This window comes from Musca domestica, unplaced genomic scaffold, assembly GCF_030504385.1.
Source record: "Musca domestica strain aabys unplaced genomic scaffold, Musca_domestica.polishedcontigs.V.1.1 2, whole genome shotgun sequence".
In the NCBI taxonomy this organism is placed as follows: Eukaryota; Metazoa; Arthropoda; class Insecta; order Diptera; family Muscidae; genus Musca; species Musca domestica.
Window position 1 is genome coordinate 14,051,666 of NW_026712249.1, and position 14,080 is coordinate 14,065,745.

The following is a 14,080-nucleotide window of genomic DNA, read 5'->3' on the forward strand; positions in this document are numbered from 1 at the left end:
AAATCGGATCATCGTTTCTCTTTCTGTGCAAAAAATACATTTTTGGGGGAGGTACCAGAGGGGTGGACCAATATAGTCCATCTCCGAACTCGATCTAAGTTTGACAATAATATTACGATGTACCAAGTTTGGATCAAATCGGATATTCCCTTCGAGAGTTCCCGTGCGCACCAACCAGCCAGGTAGTCGGACGGACGGTACCAAAAGGAGTGGACCTATACTGCCCATCTCCGAACTCGATCTAAGTTTGACAATAATATTTCAATGTACCAAGTTCGGACCAAACCGGATACTCCTTTCGAGAGTTTTCGCACGCACCAGCCTTCCAGACAGACGGACGCACGAAAGGACATCATTAGATCGACTCCAAATGTCCTGAAACGGATTTGTTCCAAAGAGACCTGGAGTCTAAAACGGTTATTTCGATGAGGCACTTTTGGTATATAACCGTTATTATGGTGCTTCAATTTTGGCCGTATCAAATGATATATGGGGGATATATATCATTTGATAGAGGGGTATATATCATTTGATACGGCCTCCTTTCGGGGGTTATCGTGCACACCAGGCATATGACTGAAGGTCGGAGTCTAGCCTAGTCTAGCCATATGACTTAGGTTATAATAACTCTCTTAAAATGCACAATTATTCCAAATTTCTCTCTAAGAATTTAAAATTGGAATATGTAGCTTCGAACTTTTTTTACGTCCTCTAAAAGAGGGTATACCCTTTAAGGAAATTCTAACAGTACATATCTGTCGGAACTCTTACTGAAGCTTTCCAACTGGTTTCACTTACACTCCACCTACACATCTCTGCTCCACAATATGTTGAAGGCTACAGCTATCATAAGCCATATCTTGTTTACTCTCAATACGCACCGGTATTTATTAACACGCATTTAGTTACAACCACCTGGTGGCTTCCAAAACTTCGCTGACATTATTGAAAAAGGTAAATATTAACACTCATCAATATAATGCCGTAAATGTCGCACCTATTCGCATTATTAAATTACAACAGAAAAAAACAAGACACAAACATTCCTCCGCAATAACCTTTCACAACCTACACCGCCACCCCCTCCTCCTCCACAGCCCATCCATCAGCCATCTGGGCGAAACCATAAAAATGATGTATTACCACAATACCACATTGGCTAATTTAATTATACACTTTCGCTGTTTTTATGCGTTGTTTGTTAGAGTGACCATCCATCCATCCATCCATCACCTCTCCCCTCCGCACACCACAAATAAACAAACATTCTCCCCCCCCCCCCTCCAAACTTACCGTATTATCATTGCAACGCGCACAGTCACATATAAAGTTTTTCGTCATTTTCAGGAAAATGCAACGGGTCAAATTGCTCCACAGTATCTTGGTATAGGTCGTGGTCACCTCACCACCCTTGGGAATAAAACGTGCAGCACGTACCACAGCCATGCGGCCATTATCGAAATAGTGACTGGCATTGGGAGTACATTCGTGGTTCATGACGGCAGTCAGGGGAAACAATCCGCGCAGCAATATCTCATGATCTCCCATGCGACAGGGTGCCTCAAAAGCATTTGTATTAAGGACACCCACCACGCGGAACAGCTTATCCATGTAAGGTTTATCAGTGGTGGGAAATTTACGAAAACATTGGGCCGCCTTTATGATTTCACCACGATAACACTTATCATCGTTGGCCTGCATGGCCTGGACCAGAGCCCTTTGATCCGGCTGCAGAAAGAAAACCCGCACAGCGGTCAGTATACGCAACGACATGGCATTGACGGGACAACAATCCGCCTCGGCATCATCATCCTTACCCTTTTGCAGATCTTTAGGTTGCCAGCGCCGGAACAGCTCACACTCGTTGCGGTGCTGCTCCGAATCACTGCATTTATCACAGACTGGTAGGGTGCATTTGTTTTTGCATAAAAAATCCTTGACCGCCAGCAATTTATGACAGCAGACACATGTGTTCAGTATGGAGCCTTTGCGTGCTGTGGGCCCCACCACCAGGGCACGCTCGCGAAATATCAGCTCACCTTGTTGGATGTCGCGTGTGGCAAATACACCACGTCCGGCCATCGGTGATGGGCCTATTGTCCAGTTGGGCTCAGGGTCACGTAAATCCGCCAAATGCAGGTCAACGAGTCGAGCCAATTCAGTTGGTGTCGCCATTGTTGTTGCTGCTATTGTTGTATGGCCACTCACTTCACTTGGGAACTCCAATGACAACACCACCACCCGAATTTAAACTCACGAATATTGATGATGATGGACAATTTGTTTGGAACGAGAACTTCTTTTTCTTCTCACACGCATCTAGTAACGGTCATTTGCGAGTGTGTCTGTGTGTGTGAAATGTTTGAAAAAAAAATTGGTTTTTTGTTTGTTTTGCCCGTTCACGTTTTTGCTCTTTCAGAGAGTGTACCGCACGACGCGAGTTGCAACAGATAACTAAGCGGCATAAATATTTCTTCGACAATTGGCCTCTGGTTTCATCCGCAAATAGTATGTTGTTGTAGTTCTTCACAGTCTCCGGCCGGGGTATTGGGATGGGAAATGTTTTTGGGTTTTTGGAAATACGGAACAGGGAGACAAATTGAATATCGAAAAAGATTGGATTTTCAGAAGACCCCACAGGTCGAAACGAATGTAAAACACTGAGGTTTTTCAGATAGAAACCCCAAAGGTCTCCGATAAAATACATCTCTAAGTAATTCTTTCATAACAAGGCTTGAGCTCTTCTTAAAAAGAAGACATCCTTAAAGAGAAGATATTGAGAAAATGAGGTCTTCCCACCTCATAGAAGACCGTGTATCATTCATAGAAGACTTTGAGGTCGACTTGGAGTCTTCTATCGTAGAAGACCTTGAGGTATTTTCTCGTAGAAGACCTTGAGCTTTTTTCTCGTATAATACCACTAGATATTCTATCGCAGAAGACCATCCGTTTTTCTCTCGCAGGAAAACTTGAGCTCTTCTCTAGAGGAGAACATGAGGTTATCTCTCATACAAAACCTTGAGGTCTTCTCTCGTAGAAGAACTTCTCGTAGAAAACCTGAAGATATTCTCTCGAAGAAGACTATCACGTCTTCTATAGCATAAGATCATCAGATATTCTTTCGTAGAAAACCACGAGGTATTCTCTTGCCGAGGACCATCAGGTCTTCTCTCGTAGCGGAACTTGAAATGTTCTCTCATACAAGATCTTGAGGTCTTCCCTCGTACCATACCATCAGGTCTTCTCTCATATAGAAATTTGAGGTCTTCTCTCGTAGAAACCCATTAGGTATTCTCTCGCAGAAGACTATCAGTTCTTCTCTCATAGAGAACCACGGGGTATTCTCTCGAAAAAAGTACTTCGTAGGAAAACTTGAGGTCTTCTCTAGTTGAATATCTTAAGGTCTTCTCTTGTAGAAGACCTTTAGGTCTTTTCTCGTATAAGACCTTTATCGACCTTTATTTATCGTGTAGAAAACCACGAGGTACTCTCTCGCAGAAGACTATCAGTCTTCTCTTGGAGAAGGCCTTCAGGTCTTCTCTCGTAGAAGATATTGAGGTCTTCTCTCATGGAAACATGTGTATTTTTCATAGAAGAGCTTGAGGTCTTCTATGGCAGAAGGCCTTCTGTTCTTCTTTCGTAGAAAATCTTGAGGCCTTTTCTCATAGAAGAAATTGAAGTCATCTCTCGTATAAATACTTAAGATCTTCTCTCTTAGAAGACCTATAGGTCTTCTCTCGTAGAAGACCTATAGTTTTTCTCTAGTAGAATACTGCGAGGTATTCTCTGGTAGAATATATATACAATCAGGTCTTCTCTCGTAGAAGATCTTGAGGTCTACTCTCATAGAAAACCGTGAGGTTTTCTCTCATACAAGACCTTGAGGTCTACTCCCATAGAAAACTGTGAGGTTTTCTTTCATACAAGACCCTGAGGTCTTCTCTCGTAGAAGAAGACTTCTTTCATTGAAAATCCTGCAATCTGCTGTCATAAAATACCTTGAGAAGGTCATGCTGTCCTTTTTTTCAAGGAACGGTTTCAGGTCGATTGTCAAGGAAGAGCGTGAGGTCTTCCCTCCCAGATATCAGCAGAGGCCTCAATACCATATTTCGGGATTCCGGCTCTCCCTTCATCCACATATACAATTTAGTACCACTTAGTACTTTTTGAACAATTTTAGTACACATTTCCATTTCCAACTCCATGTATTAACCACAGACGCCAAAAGTGACTTCTATATCAAATTTCAGGATTCCAACTCTATACCTTCACCCAATACCTAATTTAGTACCACTTAGCACTTTTCGTACAATTTTTTTCCAAAATTTTCCAAAACTACCTCCATACCTCAATTCCAGATACAAACAGAGACCTCAATACCACATGTCAAGATTCCAACCCTATCCCTTGACCCTTCACCTAATTTAGTACCACTTAGTACTTTTCGTACAATTTTTGTACACATTTCCAAAACCACCTCCATACTTCAATTCCAGATACCAACAGAGACCTCAATACCACATGTCAAGATTCCAACCCTATCCCTTGACCCTACACCTAATTTAGTACCACTTAGTACATTTCGTACAATTTTTGTACACATTTCCAAAACCACATTCATACCTCTATTCCAGATACCAACAGAGATCTCAATATCACATTTCAGGATTCAAACCTTAGCCCTTAACCCAATACCTAATTTGGTACCACTTAGTACTTTTCGTACAATTTTTGAACACATTTCCAAAACTACCTCCATACCTCAATTCCAGATACAAACAGAGACCTCAATACCACATGTCAAGATTCCAACCATATCCCTTGACCCTACACCTAATTTAGTACCACTTAGTACATTTCGTACAATTTTTGTACACATTTCCAAAACCACATTCATACCTCTATTCCAGATACCAACAGAGATCTCAATATCACATTTCAGGATTCAAACCTTAGCCCTTAACCCAATACCTAATTTTGTACCACTTAGTACTTTTTGTACAATTTTTGTACACATTTCCAAAACCACCTCCATACCTCAATTCCAGATACAAACAGAGACATCAATACTAAAATTTCGGGATTCCAACCCTATCCTTTCATCCAAAACACAATTTAGTATCACTTAGTACTATTCGAACATTTATAGTACACCTTTTCAAAACCCCCATCAGAGCTCAATCCCAAATAAAACCAGTAAGGAAAGTCTTAAAGTCGGGCGGGGCCGACTTTATGATACCCTACACCACTTTGCTAATTTAGTAGAGCTCCGCATAACACTTAAAAGTTTTTGTGGGAGAATTCAATCATACACGCTATGATTATAATTATAATTTAAAGTTCAAAGGACTAAATATGCCGAGGCATTTGTATCTTTTAAAAATCGGAAATCGGATAAAAATATACATGGGAGCTATATACAAATCGGAACCGATCTCGATAAAATTTGGTAAAGATATTTCTGAGCTGTATTTCATATATTTCCCTGAATATCGTTGTTACGGAGTGCATATTACGGCTGTGGGAAACAAATATGACAAATCGGATGAACAGTAAATATGGGAGCATTAGCTATATCTGGACCGATCACCAAATTTGACAAACTAGCTTCTAGACTCAATTCGGTCGTAAGTGCCAAATTTGATCCCATTTGTGCAAAAATTAGGCGGTTGGTGCACAATCAAAGGTAAATCGGACGAAGTTATATATGAGAGCTATATCCAAATCTGAACCGATCTCGATAAAATTTAGCAAATGTATTTCTGGGCTGTATTTGATATATTTCCCCAAATATTGTTGTTACAACGTGGATATTACGGCTGCGGAAGACAAAAATAACAAATCGGATGAACAATATATATGGGAGCTATAGCTATATCTGAACCGATTTCGATCAAATTTGGCATACTTATTTTCAGGTCCAACCTGATCGTACGTGCAAAATTCCATACTATTCGGACTGATATTACACGTTTGGTGCACAATAAAATGCAAATCGGACGAAGATATATATGGGAGCTATATCTAAATTTTGACCGATTATCTCCAATTTCAATAGGGTACGTCCTTGGGCCAAACAAATGATTTGTGCAAAATTTCATCTGGATAGGGCAATAAATGCGAACTGTACATTGTTTTCAAAAATACATGGACAGACTGACAGACGGACGGACGGGCATGCATAAATCGACTCAGAATGTGATTCTATGCAGATCATCAAAAGGAACTATGGGTCTATCTCGTTTCCTTTTGCATGTTACAAACAAATGCACAAATACATAGTACCCTGACCACCTTGTGGTGTAGGGGATAAAAACCTAGGCCTCAATACCAAATTTAAGAATCCAGCTCTATTCATTTATCCAATATTAAATTTATTACCTTGAGGTCTATTGTAGAAGTCCTCTCATAGAAAACTATGAGGTCTCATAGATCTCTCAAAGAAGATCTGCTATGAGAAACCTCAAAGTCTACTACCATTGGAAACCATTAGGTCGTTTTATGTAGATGTTATTGGTGCATTTCTTCATGAAGGCCATTATTGCGTAACTCATGAGAGAACTTGAGGCCTTCTCTCTCTGGCGAATTATAGAAGGGCTTTTAGACTTCTCTCACATATAAATATATTCTCTTGAGTTATTCCCTCAAAAGATTGTCCTTGGAAATTTATAAATTTCCTCCCGTCATAATATCCCCAACCCATGACTGTATGTGTCGCAATGTTTTCCTCATAAAGATGGACAGAGTACACACAGAGCCACATACATATATCCACACTGACGCACACACACACACACATAGACACACAAACATATTTACGCTCGCCAATGTTTGAAAATATGCTTAAGCTTAAAAGTGCAGAAAATTACGCGTGAAAGGCCAGAGAAAAAAAATGAAAATTACCACACAACAAGAAGAACAAAAAAACCAACAACAACAGCAACAACAACGACGACGACGACAAGAAAATAATTGGATGACAAAAACACAACAGCGGCAGCAGCAGCAACAAGAACACCAATATATGTATTGTTTAACAAAAATTTTCATATGATTTTTCGATTTTTTCCTCTGCGGAAAATTTGAAACATCGACGATGCCGACAACAACGTACATACGTACACACAGCAAGCCAGCCAGCAAGTGAGAGGTCGCTCACTGGGCTCACTGGCATGTTATTTATCGTCTCCGTCCGTCACGACATGATAATATATTCCGAAATTTTTTTGTTGTCTGGTAAAATTGTTGCTGCAATTGCCCGAGATGTCTTTGAGATTTTCCCGCCAAAAAGAAAAGTTGTTGCTGACTTTTGCCTCATTTTCTTTGGGATAGAGGGACTTCATATGTCGATATGTATGTGTGTCTGCATGTGCTTTGGTTTGTGTCAAGACTTAAAATCAATTGAAAAATAAATTGCATTTGTGGATGCCACAAATGCCCCTGAATTGGGTCTCTTAACAGCCGCACTACAGGTGTAAGTGAGCGGATATTCATGTCAGTTTGTGTATTTGTTGTATGGATGTATGTACGTGCCCAATGTCTGATGGCCAATGGGTGGCTAAGTGCTTGAAAGCAAAAAAACAACAAAAAAACACAAACTTGTGTGTCATTTGGAATCAAGGGAAACGACGGATGTTTATTTGGGGTTTTGTAGAACAATATTCGAGCGAGAAATTTTCTTTAATGGACTTTGGTCAATTGATGCTAGCGTATTTTACAAAATTTATGGAATTTCGTGTCACTGCTTGAAATGTTTTAAAATCTCAAAGTTTGGAAATATTACCTGTGATCTATCGATATGAAAATCGAATTTGGAGAAAAGGTTATTTAATGTCAATTATTTTCTGAAGGAGAAATATTGGGTATCTTGGCAGAATGTCGTGGATCCTTAATACACCCTCAGCCATATATTCAAAAGGGTCTATACAGGGTGAGATAAAAAAAACTGCAACAAAGTTAAACACCATAATTTTCACATATTTTTTTAAAATTTATTGAATAAAAGCAAACAAGTAAAAAAGCTGTAAGTTCGGTCGGTCCGAACTTTGAATACCCTCCACCATTTGGTACAAATTTGGCAATTTTCAAAAAAATTAAATCCGTTAAAAATTCTGTTAAAATCTTAGAAATAACGAATGTAGCCATACGACGCGGACCTACATAGGCAACTTTTGTGACAAGCTATTACAATATTCAAATGCAAACTTGAAAAAAATCTGTTTTTTAATGTAGCTAAAATCATCAAAATTCCGAATATAGGGAGGAACCATGAGAGTTGTAAAACGTGGACTTGCATAGACAATTTTTTGTCGTAGGCTGTAGTATCCATTACGAACTTCAAATGCGAAGTTTGAAACAGTTCCGGTAAATAATGTCGCTAAAATCATCAGAATACCGAATATCGGGAGGTACCGTTCTATGGGCGCTATACGAAGAAGTGGACCTACATGGCCCATTTTCTGTTCTATGCTGTAGTATATATTACGAACTTCAAATACCAACATTGAAACAATTCCGGTCAATAATGTCGCTAAAATCATCAAAATACCGAATATCGGGGGGTACCGTCATATGGGGGCTATACGAAGACGTGGACCTACATGGTCCATTTTCAATACCAAAAGTCCTGCAGACATAATACACATTTGAGTAAAATTTTATCAAACTACTTCATTTCGTTCGGAAGCTAGAGTGAGTAAAATTTTATTAAACTACTACATTTCGTTCGGAAGCTAGAGTGATTTCCACAGATGGATAGACGGACGGACATTGATAAATCGACATCGAATTTTATGCTGATCAAGAATATGTATATAGTTTGTGGGGTCTAAAATGTATATTTTGAGGTGTTACAAACGGAATGACAGACTTAATATACCCTCCATACTATGGTGGCGGTTATAAAAATGTCGGAGATAGCAACAAATTTTAGAATAAGTTTAGATTTGTTCGAATTGGTCAACTTTGGCACGAATTATGGTCTTCAAACGGCAAATGGAACGTCACACGCTGCCCAAATGTTGCTCTGCGGTATTTTGGCGCATTCCCGGCCAAGCGCTTGCTTGAGGTGATCGACATGTTGGTATTTTTTTAGTGCCAACCTTGCTTTCCAAAATACTTCAGACACAATAGTCCAACGGATTGGTATCCGGAGATTTTGATGACCATTATGTGCTGGAAATCAAGCGAGGAACCTCATTTTGTAACCATTCTTGGGTGGCGCGTGCTGAGTGCGATGGTGCTGAGTCCCATTGGAATGTTCAAGGTCTGCCACCGAAATGTTTGCATGCCCAAGGCTTTAATACACCCTCCAGGATATTTTCGCGATAATATTCGGCATTTATTCTAATGCCGGACGATTAATTCGAGCGGAGAGCGACAATAGGCGGTTATGGCGGCCCACACCATCACCATGGCCGGCGCTTGAGTTCTGGTGGCCAACCGAAGGTGCACATTTTCAGCTGACCTCTTAGGCAGGTAAAGACGATAATTTTGTTTGTTTACAAACTGCTGAAGAACGAAAGTTTCCTCATCGGAGAAAACCAAATTCGGCAGTTCACCAATTTCGGCCAAGCTAAGCTACTCTTTAGCTCTTTTGAGTCTATTTTCTTTCCGTTGCTGTGTTAGTTCTTGGATTTTTTTGGAATTTCGACGGCTTTACCCCGAGCTCATTTTTCAATTTTTGCCGAATGGAATATTGCGATATGTTCAGCTCACGAGCCATTTTTCGGCCACTGCGACGCGAATTTCGATCAAGCCGCATCTTTACTTTTCGAACCATTTCTGCTGATGTTGTTGCTGTTCTCTTCCGTCCACGTCCTTGACGTCATGCTACGCTACCAGTATCACGGTAACGAGCGATGGTACGAGACATAAAAGATTTATTCACATTTAAATGCTGGAGTGCTCCAACGATCGCCACTTGTGGTTTTCCAGTCAAATAAAAAGATGCTCGAATTCCATCGCGAATAACTTTTTTCTGGAATATTCTCACCAAGATACTTTTGGACACTTGTAAACAAGATAATGAGCTGTCACTGGAATAATTTTAAATGCTGTCGGACGAGGGGCTTGGAAATGACAGCAGTCTGAAGTTGGTTGCAGTTTATTCATCTCACCCTGTATATATATTTTTTTTCAGCTCTATTTAATTATACCCTACACTACATAGTGGTATGGGTATCATGTCTTTGTGCATTTGTTTGTAACATGAAGAAGGAAGCGAGATAGACCCATAGTTACTTTTGAGGATCTCCACAGAATCACTTTCTGAGTTGATTTATGCCATCCATCTGTTCCATCTGTCTGTCTGTCCATGTATTTTTGTGAACAAAATGCAGTTCGCACTTATTATCCGATTGAGATGAAATTTTCCAAACAACATTTGTTTGGCCCAAGGACGAACCCTATTGAAATTGGAGATAATCGGTCAAAATTTAGATATAGCTCCCATATATATCTTCGTCCGATTTGCCTTTTATTGTGCACCAAACGTGTAATATCAGCCCGAATATTATGGAATTTTGCACATACAACCAAATTAGGCCTGAATAAGTATGCCAAATTTGATCGAAATCGGTTCAGATATAGTTATAGCTCCCATATATATTGTTCATCCGATTTGTTATTTTTGTCCTCGGCAGCCGTAATATGCACTCTGTAACAACAATATTTGGGGAAATATATCAAATGTAGCTCAGAAATATCTTTGCCAATTTTTATCGAGATCGGTTCAGATTTGCATATAGCTCCCATATATATCTTAATCTGATTTCAAATTAATTTGGCACCAAATGTGCAATACAAGTCCGAATTTAAAATATACAAATGCTTCGGCATATTTAGTCCTTTGAACTTTAAATTATAACTATAAAAATTCTCCCATAAAAACTTTTAATTGTTATGTGGAGCTCTACTAAATTAGCAAAGTGGTGTAGGGTATCATAAAGTCGGCCCCGCCCGACTTTAGGACTTTCTTTACTGGTTTTTATATACATACTCCTACAAGTGATTTATACCAAAACCCCCTTTGCTTGATATCCATATCACGTGTCACGGCCAATCTCTGTTTCACTCTTTATTTACATCATGCAACACTTAATCAAAGGCCACGGGAATGTTGTCAGAACAATGTGTGAGAAAATTTTAAAAATTAAAATATGCCTTTGTCCAACTGTGGACAAACAGCATTAATTTAACCTACCACCACACACAGACATACACACACATACCCGACGATTAATATTCATTTTTGTTGTGGCGAAAATGTTGCAACCGTCTGAGAAAAATTACGAAAAATAACTACATGGTGTCCGATATCTGTTCTGTGAAATGATATGAATGCAAGTAATTACAATTTGCGTAATTCGTTGGATTAATTAGTGGAAATATTTCATTTTAATGGGAAGCGGGGCAATGGAATGTTTAAATTTTAAGAATTTATCTGTGTATACACTATTGGTGAAAATTGGTGAGGTGCAAGCTTAAAGACGGGAGGCAGACATAGGATACTATTTGTTCGTCAAGTGCTCTAAAAGTGCTTAAAATAAGAAATTTGGTATTAGAGTCGCTGTTCATGTGAAGCCTGAACATATGGAAATGGTTTCGAAAATTTGTACTATAATTGTACGAAAAGTACTAAATAGTACTGAATTTGGTAATGGTCAAATGGATAGAGATAAAATTCTGAAATTTGATAATTAGATTACTGATGGAAACTGTATTTGAGATTTGGCTGTGGTTTGGAAATAGTGCCCCTTTTTTGTACGAAAAGTACTAAATTGTACTAAATTTCGTATTGGTGAGGGTATAGGGCTGGAACCCTTAAATATGATATTAGGGTCTGATTTGAGTTGTGAAGATGTTTTTGGAAATGTGAGCTATAATTGTACGAAAATTACGTAATAGTACTAAATTTGGTATTGGTGGAAGGAATAAAAATAAAACCTTGAAATTTGATAATTAGATTACTGATGGTATCTGTATTTGAGTTTTGACGGTGGTTTGGAAATGTGCCCCTTTTTTGTACGAAAAGTACTAAATTGTACTAAATTTCGTATTGGTGAGGGTATAGGGCTGGAACCCCTAAATATGATATTGGGGTCTTTGTTGCTACCGGGAATTGAGTTGTGAAGATGTTTTTGGAAATGTGAGCTATAATTGTACGAAAAGTACGTAATGGTACTAAATTTGGTATTGGTTGGAAAGGATAAAAATAAAATCTTGAAATTTGATAATTAGAATACTGATGGTAACTGTATTTGAGATTTGGCGGTAGTTTGAAAATAGTGCCCCTTATTTGTACGAAAAGTACTTAATTGTACTAAATTTTGTATAGGGTGAGGGTATAGGGCTAGAATCCCTAAATATGATATTGGGGTCTCTGTTGCTACCGGGAATTGAGTTGTGAAGATTTTTTTGGAAATGCGAGCTATAATTGTACAAAAAGTACCAAATGGTACTAATATTGGTATTGGTGGAAAGGATAAAAATAAAATCTTGAAATTCGATAATTACATTACTGATGGTATCTGTATTTGAGATTTGGCGGTGGTTTGGAAATAGTGCGCCTCATTTGTACGAAAAGTACTTAGTTGTACTAAATTTTGTATTGGGTAAGGGTATAGGGATGGAATCCTATCATATTATGATATTGGTATTTGGCATTGAGATATGGAGATAGTTGTGTAAATGTGTACTATTAATGTACGAAAAGTACTAAATGGTACTACATTTCGTATAAGGTGAAGGGATAGCGCCGGAAGCCTCGAATTTTATATGGAGGTCTTTGTTGGTATCTAAAATTGAGATATGCTGATGGTTTTGGGAATTGGGTAGTGCATTTTAATACTTTTCGTACACTTATAGTATTTATTTTCAAAAACCATTTTCTTCATCTTTCCTACACTCTATCAGTGCCCTCATTCCAAATTTAAGAGTACTAGCTCTACTGCTTCTTCAAAACCAAAGGGTGCCATATATATAGCACCTTTTAATACTTTTCATACCCTACTAGTACGAATTTGCAAAAACAAAACCCAGCCTTATCTGACCTCTTCTGACGAAGAAGGACCATCACCTTAAACTTCAAAATTCTAGCTTTAGCCGTTTCGTAAATTCTAAGACGATATAGCCCAGTCCTTCCGTCCGTCCGTCTGTTGTAATCACGCTAGTGTCAAACAATAAAAATGGGAAGCTAAAATTTTGCACAGATCAGTCTTTTGTCTGCAGGCAGATCAAGTTCGAAGATGGATCGGTCCACGATATCGAATAGCCCCCATATAACGGTAACCCCCAATATTCGGTATTTTGATGATTATAGCCAAAATTTTCAATAAAATTGTCTGAAAATCGACAGAAGGAGTTCCTTCGGAGTACTTTACCTCCTGGAAAAAGATGTCGGTATAGGTCCACGTTCAGCGGTACCCCCCGATATTCGGTATTTTGATAATTGATAATTTTAACGACTTTATTCACGGGAGTTGCTTCAAATTTCGTATTTAGAGTTCGTAATGAGTACTACAGCCTAAGACAAAAAATTGTTTGCGCAGGTCCAGGTCTTCGTATAGACCCTATATATCAGGAGAGGTCCCTATATTCGGTATTTTGACGATTTTATGTACAATATTTACCGAAATTGTTTGAAATTTCGTATTAAATGTTCCTAATAGGTACTACAGCCTGTGACAGAAAATTGTATATGCAGGTCCAGGGCTTCGTATAGCCCCGATATATCTGTACGTCTTTTGTAATCACGCTACATTGAAAACGAATTATTATAGGAAGCTAAAAATTTGCACAGATCATTCTTTTGTCTGCAGGCAGATCAAGTTCCAAGATGGACTACATCGGCCCACGATATCGAATAGCCCCTATATAACGATACCCTTATATACGGTATTTTAAGGATTGTAGCGAAATAATTTTTTTTTTTCAATAAAATTGTCTGAAATCCACACAAGGAGTTCCTTCTCTTCCCAATGGAAGAGAAATGTCTATATAGGTCCACGATATCGTTCAGCCTACATACAACGGTACCGCCCAATATTCGATATTTTAAAGATTTTAGGGACATTATTTA

At 38.7% G+C, this 14,080-nt stretch overlaps 1 protein-coding gene across 4 annotated transcripts in view; it reads right to left on the bottom strand.

Annotated features, from left to right (window-relative positions):
* Positions 1 to 14,080, bottom strand: part of LOC101893262 (SET domain-containing protein SmydA-8) — a 48,966-nt gene that overhangs the window by 18,467 nt on the left and 16,419 nt on the right. The window contains exon 1 of one of the 4 annotated variants that reach the window (XM_005186251.4): positions 1,294 to 2,462. The exons of the other annotated variants lie outside the window; for them this stretch is intronic. Coding sequence (XP_005186308.1) covers positions 1,294 to 2,175 — 882 coding nt within the window. The 5' untranslated portion in view covers positions 2,176 to 2,462. Of the gene's footprint in view, positions 1 to 1,293; positions 2,463 to 14,080 lie in introns of those variants that run through there. 4 annotated transcript variants of the gene reach the window in all.